The sequence below is a fragment of the Mandrillus leucophaeus genome, unplaced genomic scaffold (assembly GCF_000951045.1).
Source record: "Mandrillus leucophaeus isolate KB7577 unplaced genomic scaffold, Mleu.le_1.0 Scaffold293, whole genome shotgun sequence".
NCBI lineage: Eukaryota > Metazoa > Chordata > Mammalia > Primates > Cercopithecidae > Mandrillus > Mandrillus leucophaeus.
The window spans coordinates 3,049,121-3,057,133 of record NW_012103065.1 but is presented as its reverse complement, the minus strand read 5'-3'; the positions used below and the strand labels follow the sequence as shown (position 1 = coordinate 3,057,133).

At 35.2% G+C, this 8,013-nt stretch overlaps 1 protein-coding gene across 1 annotated transcript in view; it reads left to right on the top strand.

Moving 5' to 3' along the window:
• Positions 1 to 8,013, top strand: part of CACNA2D1 (calcium channel, voltage-dependent, alpha 2/delta subunit 1) — a 453,354-nt gene that overhangs the window by 413,630 nt on the left and 31,711 nt on the right. Inside the window, exons 23-25 of the mRNA XM_011986113.1 lie at positions 647 to 723; positions 2,064 to 2,084; positions 2,773 to 2,833. Of these exons, the coding sequence (XP_011841503.1) occupies positions 647 to 723; positions 2,064 to 2,084; positions 2,773 to 2,833 (159 nt within the window). The remainder of the gene's footprint in view (positions 1 to 646; positions 724 to 2,063; positions 2,085 to 2,772; positions 2,834 to 8,013) is intronic.

Here is an 8,013-nt window from a genome sequence, read left to right as displayed (position 1 = left end):
TGAGGCTGTGATGAGCCATGATTGAAATCACTGCACTCCAGCCTGGGGGATAGAGTGAGACCTTGTCTCCAAAAAAAAAAAAAAAAAAAAAAAAAAAAAAAAAAAAAAAAAAAAAAAAAAAAAAAAGAAAAGAAAAGAAAAGAAAAGAAAAAAACAAGGTAATGATAATAGTAACTCTTCCGTTTGTATTTTAATAGTATGTCCATCTTATAGAAAGCACTTTAACATGATATATAATACATTAAGGAAGTATATCTAAATGATATTATATATTTACTTTGTTTAAAAATACCCCTAATGTTCTTCAATTTTTTGTTAAAATTCAAAGTACTTTAATATAATTTTCTGGAAGTATAGTAGGGGGACATGACATTCCTTCCTTGCCTCATTTGTGGGTTCATTCAGGAGCTTATTTTCCACTTGTCTCTTCTGATTTCCTACAATGTAGACAGCTAGATGACTCTGGATGGCAAGACCAAAATTAAGTACTGTATTTGCTGAATGCATTTTCTTGTGAAAATAATATGTCTTTTCCTTCCCATGAGGAAGATCTTTCGATTTTCCCATGAACTTGATGTGTCTTTTTTTTTAAGTTATGTTTCATTTTTGTTTGTTTGTGTTTATGCTTCTCTTGTTTCTATTGCAGTTTGGCCTTGGTATTACCAACCTACAGTTTTTACTATATAAAAGCCAAACTAGAAGAGACAATAACTCAGGCCAGATGTAAGTACTGTGAAAGTGACTTCAGGGTCCATTTGTTATCTCTTAGTACCAGATGTTTAAATACGTCTAGATTTTGGAATACCCAAGGCTTATTAAATATTTTAGTAGGTGTTATTACCAAATCTACAGCAATGATTCTAACCCATTCCAAACATGCAAGGAACAAGAAATATTCTACATGGATAGAATATGAGCAGGTACTCCAGTCTCACTGGCAGTCCCCACCACCCTTCCCTGCCTTGCTATGTGCTCATAGAATCATTGCAGTGCTGTGTCCTGTTGCTGTCGTTTTAAGGGTCTGCTAGCTGGAGCAAAATGTTTCATATGCTACTTATCAACATAGTCTCTACTCTCATGGCACTGTGCTAGTAAAGCTTTTCCTTTTCTTTCCTTTTATTTCTTTCTGGTTATTTATTTATTTATTTATTTATTTATTTATTTATTTATTTTGCATTTGGCCAGAATAATATTGTGCTTCACATCTTCTACTTCTTCTACTTTGAATAAATTAAATTGCACTGGTCTTTGGCTTTGGTTTGGCAATTAACTTTCTTTTCGTAATCCAAATTAATGTCTCAGTAATGCAAATGGATTAATTTTTTTAAGCCTCATTTGGAATGTAGAGTAATTAATACTAGTGCATACTTCAAGTTATTGTTTATTTTGTTTTGGGTGACTAGATTTTGTAAAGTAAAATGACCATCATATCCGTTGCACATTGCCAATTATTGCTAACAACCTTAAATTTTTCTGTGAGGATGAAGTAAAAAACAAAACAATACCAAAAATATACATATATGTTTTACATCTGATCTTAAAGTAAGCTACAGTTTCTTTCATTTCTCTGTCAGTTCTTTTTTGCCCTCAGCAGGCCTGGTGTTCATAGTGTATTATACATAGTACATTTATATTTCCACTTTCACTTGATAGATAGATATGATGGTCTTTTCACAACCAGCAATTCTGCATGAGCTAGTTCTTCAATTGATAAATAAGGGGATAACTAGTGAGTTTTTTATTGGTAAATGCTTATGTTTATATTATGTTTATAGCCTGACGTCATTGGTATTACACCTGCATTAATCACTTTGCAAAACAGACCCTTGAAATAACCACAGTACAGAGAGGGTAATCTAGTAATAATTGACAGGACATACTATCCAGTCTTCAAAATATGTCTTTTTTCCCCCAGACTACAGCTGTACATAAATGAACCTTTGATCTATGCACAATATTTTTATTCAAGAAAGTCATTGAATAAAATATTGTTTGTGACCCCCTTTGCTTTACCCTCTTTTTTTTTTGTTTCCCTGCTTTCTCTTTCTGATGGATTTTCACAGCAAAAAAGGGCAAAATGAAGGGCAAGTATTTTCTTGTTGCTCAATTTCTTTCTGTTTAGTACACTTGACATTTCCACTGATATTTTCCTTCCTATTGCATATTATCCTCTGTGCTTCTCATTTACTAAATTTTCCTTCATGATCACTCAAAACTTAGCAGCAAAAAAATGGTAGAAAGAATATGCTGTATTTTCATATGCAACCTGGTTCACACTCAAGTTTTTTCTTCGACTTAAGGAGTTTTGTTGTGTAGCCTTCCGCTTACTAATTCATACCTAATATGAGGAATGTTATTAATTCACTAAAGGCATTAATGAGTTTTTTTAACATTGTTTTCTGTATCATAATATTGGTAAACTGTTTATATAAATAATTGGTCTTTAAAATACCTCTGGCATAACATTCACATCAATCACTTCTTAAAAGATATTTGGTTATAGTAGGGTTAGATCAGAAAATTATAGACATCGTATTTTCTTTAAAATAACTGTGGGGATCCATGTTATGAAATTAATCTATATTATAATGTTATTATATTGGGAAGCATTGAGGACATTTATATTCATTGATATGTTTCAATTTTAGGATGTAAGTACTCTATTTTCAATTTTTCTTATTAGATAATCTTTCTCATGCCTTATTATTATTATAGAATCTCTGGATATATACTCTGAATTATCTATCTAATCCTGTAACATTTTCTTTGCAGATTCGGAAACCCTGAAGCCAGATCATTTTGAAGAATCTGGCTATACATTCATAGCACCAAGGTTGGTTTTGTTGTATTTTTGATACATCTTGTATCAGTAGCTAGGCCTTCAGCAGTAGTTCAGAATTGGGTCAAGACTGCTCTGGATTAATTCCGTATCACATTATGCAATCAAAGGAAATAATTACTTTAAAACTGAAACAAAATCTTATTTATTCATTTCTTTACTCATTCAAATACGGGAGGCCGAGGCTGGCGGCTCACAAGGTCAAAAGATCAAGACCATCTGGCCAACATGGTGAAGCCCCATCTCCACTAAAAATACAAAAATTAGCTGGGCGTGGTGGCACGTGCCTGTAGTCCCAGCTACTTGGGAGGCTGAGGCAGGAGAATGACTTGAACCCAGGAGGCGGAGGTTGCAGTGAGCCGAGATCGTGCCACCGCACTCTTGCCTGGCAGCAGAGCGAGATTCCATCTCAAAAAAAAAAAAAGGCAATTACTAAGCAATGTAGACTCTGGGATACAATGGGAATAAGATGGATATAGGCTTTGCTCTTGTAGAACAACCAGTGCATCCAACAATAATAGAAAATTGTGTATTTGCACCTGTGAATATATATACACACACACACACACAAATATACATATATAAATACACATATATGTACCAATATTTATGTGTATCTTTACACGTGTGGATAGAATGAACATAATAATGGATTTTTTTAATGGTCTAATTCAACTGTCTGGGAGAAATTAACAGTGGCATTGCTTTACATAGTGTTTTAGATGCACCTCATTTCTTCCTACCCAAGTTTACTTCTCTCTCATATAATCCCCCTTCTTTATCACACATGTACATCTTTTTCCCCATCTTGATTTTCTGTAATTATTTGAAACTATTCAATAATCGAAGGATGTTCTTTATTTTACTTTCTTTCCTCAGTTTTTGACTCCTACTCCATGGCAGACACATATAATATTCAAATATAATTCCCATTAATCTGGGAACAATTTACATAGAAGCTTGGATTATTAATTTTTCACTTTTCTTAAATTACTCCAAAAACCCAAAGATGCATATAAATTGTTCTGAGTTACCTTTTAATTCCTGCAAAAGGATATTTCTGGATTCTGTTTCTACTTTAATATAGGGAATATGGGTTTTTTGAGAAATCTGTGTTAACAAAGCATATTCTTGGCTTTGTGAGTGCCCCTATACTTGAGAAACTTATCTTGCTTGAATGTCCTTTAGTGTGTGACACTGGTGATTGCGATGTCCTTTGACACTCCATGCTTTCTCTTGCTTGATGACACACTATTCTGATTTTCTTACTCCCTCTCTGGATGCATATTCACTGTCTCTTTCATGGGTTTCATTTCTTCTGCTGATCACTCATATGAGAGGGCTGCAAAGGGTGCTAGCCCAGGCTCCCTTTTTATCTGAGACTGCATTCAGACCACAAGCCACCCATCTGTTGCCTGCCTACAGGTTAGGTTCATAACTCCCAAAGCTATATGATGGCCATAAACATCTAGAGACAAAGACATATGTGTTTCATTAATATTTCATTAAGTTATTGAATTCTATATTGTATCTATTTTCAGACTTTATATATTTCAACATGAGACATTCATATCTCATGGAAACCAGACAAGAATATCTCTTCAATGTGCTTCAGATTTAGCATCTTATAAATAATTGTTTCCTTTGGAAAGTTCTACCTGTATTGCCTCAGAGGAGAAAATGCCATCCTCCCAAATGAGCAATCTTGAAACCTGTTAGTTGTCCTTCCCTGCTTCCTTTCTCTTGTGTCTCACTTCTAATCAATCACCACGTCTTGCCCATTCTGTCTTATGAGTATCAAGTATATCTGTTAATCTCAGCTGCCTCTGCCCTAATCCAGGCCTCTGCCTTCTCTCATCTAAACTACTACATTTGCCTCTTACTTGATCTTCCTACTTTCATATTTACCCCATATTTCTTAATGCTGTCTTTGTTCTGTAACCAGAGAGAGTTTCTAAAATGTGAAAAGAAAAATCGTTTTTCTCATCTTCTAAATACAGGTCAGTGGTTCTATATTATCTTTATGATTATCTGTGCTTTATATTATAGCTTTCAAATGCTCTTCCACCATGTCCTGGTGTACCAGTGTGGTCCCTCACACTCTAAACTGGGGACCATCTACATCCTGTAGATCAGCTATCAATTTTAAACATAAAGTTTTATTGGAGCACAGTGATGCTTATTTGTTTCTGGAATGTCTTTGGCTGCTTTGTCTACAAACACAGGGTTGAGTAGTTGTGGCATAGACTTTATGAGCCACAAAAGCCTAAATCACTTGCTCCATGGCCCTGTCAGGGAAAGTTTCCCTACCTCTACTCTAAATTTCAGCCGTACTAACCTCTTTCAGTTCCTAAATGCACTGTTTTCTTTTCTTTGTTTCTTCTTTCTTCCTTTCTTTCTTTTTTTTTTTTTTCTTTTGCCTGGTTTCGGTTTTACCTCCTTTCTTCCCTTTTGGGCTACACACACATATATATGCATCCCACTCCCTCCGAAATCCAAACTTAAAAGTTCCTTGATGTGGGGATTTCTTTCCTTTCTTCACTGGTGTACGCATCCTTCCTGCTTCATAGAATTCTCAATTTCTCTTGGGGAGCACTGGCCACATTTTATTTACTTTCTTCAACAGACCATGACTGTCTATTTGACTTAACATTCAGTTACATTCAATGTAACATTCAGTACATTGAATCCATTGCTGGCACACAGTAGGTGCTGTATAAATACCTGGTGACTGGAGAATCTGTAAACATATAAAGAATCTTCTTAAAAATTGTATCACTAGTAATACCTGCAATCTTATTAGTAGTTTTTGGACGCAAGTCACTTAATTAATTTCAAGTTACTTTGAATTAGTGAGAGCAACTTTAACCCACTTTAACTAGAAAGAATTTTCTCAGTATTAAGGAGAACATTAGCTAGGAAAAAAACCAGGTCCCGCAGAATATTAACATAACAAAAAATTTAAGAAGGGATTAAATTAGGCCTGCTATGTTGGCAAGACTCTCCATCTCAGGTCTGTATTGTTCTCTACAGTTTCTTCCCTTGTCTCTCCCAGTTATTAAGTAACAGATTATGCATGTTGGTTTTCTCAGCTTCACTATAAGACAAAGTGGAAACTAGGGTAGAATCCAGATACATAAAGAAAGTATTCAATTCTAATTCCTAATTCATAGGCAATGGATTTTGTTTAATCCAGCAGGTATTAGTGTAGGAACAATTTCTGTAGTCAGTGTCACATTTCACATTTTTTTTTAACAATTCGAAGTTTTAAAATATATTTACATATATGTACAACTATCACTAGAGTTCATTTTAGAACATTTTCATCACTATAAAGAGAAATTAATTCTCTGACCTTAACTGTTACCTACCCATCCTTCCTCCAACCCTCCCCAGACCCACGCAAACACTAATCTATTTTCTATCTCTTACAGCTATATGCTTGTTCTAGACACATCGTATAAATGGAACAATATAATACGTGACCATTTGCATCTGCCTTATCTCATGTAGCATGATGTTTTCAAGGTTCATCCATGTTGTAGCACGTATCAGTACTTTTTTATAGCTGAATGATATCAATACAGCTGACTAGAAGACTGGAATTTACTTATGTGTTTAGGGGAGAAGAAAATACTTGAGAAGGAAGAGTATTTGGCATGTGGGACAAGCCAATGAATGTCCACTTCAGTTAACATATGTTAAGCCCTTTATGTGCTTGATTATACATATATAATATATATAAATATATAACATATATGCAATATATATTATATATAATATATATAAATTATATATATGTGCTGTTGTGAACAGTGTGTGTATATATATGCATATGCACTTTTTTAAAAATTTTAAGTTCTGGGATACATGTGCGCAATGTGCAGATTTGTTATGTAGGTATACATGTACCGTAGTGGTTTCTGTACCTATCAACAAGTCATCTAGGTTTTAAGCCCCACATGCATTAGAAATTTGTCCTAATGCTGTCCCTCTCCTTGCCCTCCAACAGGCCCCAGTGTGTGATGTTCCCCTCCTGTGTGTCCATGTGTTCTCATTGTTCAACTCCCACTTGTGTTAGTTTGCTGAGAATGATGGCTTCCAGCTTCATCCATGTCCCTGCAAAGGACGTGAACTCATCCTTACTATGACTGCATAGTATTCCATGGTGTATCTGTGCCATATTTTCTTTATCCAGTCTATATCATTGATCGGCATTTGGGTTGCTTCCAAGTCTTTGCTATTCTGAACCATGCTGCAATAAACATACGTGTGCACATGTCTTCATAGTAGAATGATTTATAATCTTCTGAGTATATCGCCAGTAGTGGGATTGCTGGGCCAAATGGTATTTCTGGTTCTAGATCCTTGAGGAATCGCCACAGTGTCTTCCACAATGGTTGAACCAATTTACACTCTCACCAACAATGTAAAAGTGTTCCTATTACACCACGTCCTCTCCAGCCTCTGTGGTTTCCTGACTTTTCAATGATCACCATTCTAACTGGCGTGAGATGGTATCTCATTGTGGTTTTGATTTGCATTTCTCTAATGACCAGTGATGAGCTTTTTTCATATGTTTGTTGGCTGCATAAATGTCTTATTTTGAGAAATGTCTGTTCATATCCTTCGCCCACTTTTTGATGGGGTTGTTTTTTTCTTGGAAATTTAAGTTCTTTGTAGATTCCGGATATTAGCCTTTTGTCAGATGAGTAGATTGCACAACTTTTCTCCCATTCTGTAGGTTGCCTGTTCACTCTGATAATAGTTTCTTTTGCTGTGCAGAAGCTCTTTAGTTTAATTAGATCCCATTTGTCAATTTTGGCTTTTGTTGCCATTGCTTTGAGTGTTTTAGTCATGAAGTCTTTGCCCATGCCTATGTCCTGAATGGTATTGCCTGGATTTTCTTCTAGGGTTTTTATGGTTTTAGGTCTTACATTTAAGTCTTTAATCCATCTTGAGTTAATTTTTGTATAAAGTGTAGGGAAGGGGGTCCAGCTTCTGTTTTCTGCATGTGACTAGCCAGTTTTCCCAGCACCATTTATTAAATAGGGAATCTTTTCCCCATTGCTTGTTTTTATCAGGTTTGTCAAAGATCAGATGGTTGTAGATGTGTGGTGTTATTTCTGAGACCTCTGTTCTGTTCCGGTGGTTTATATGTTTTTGTACCAGTA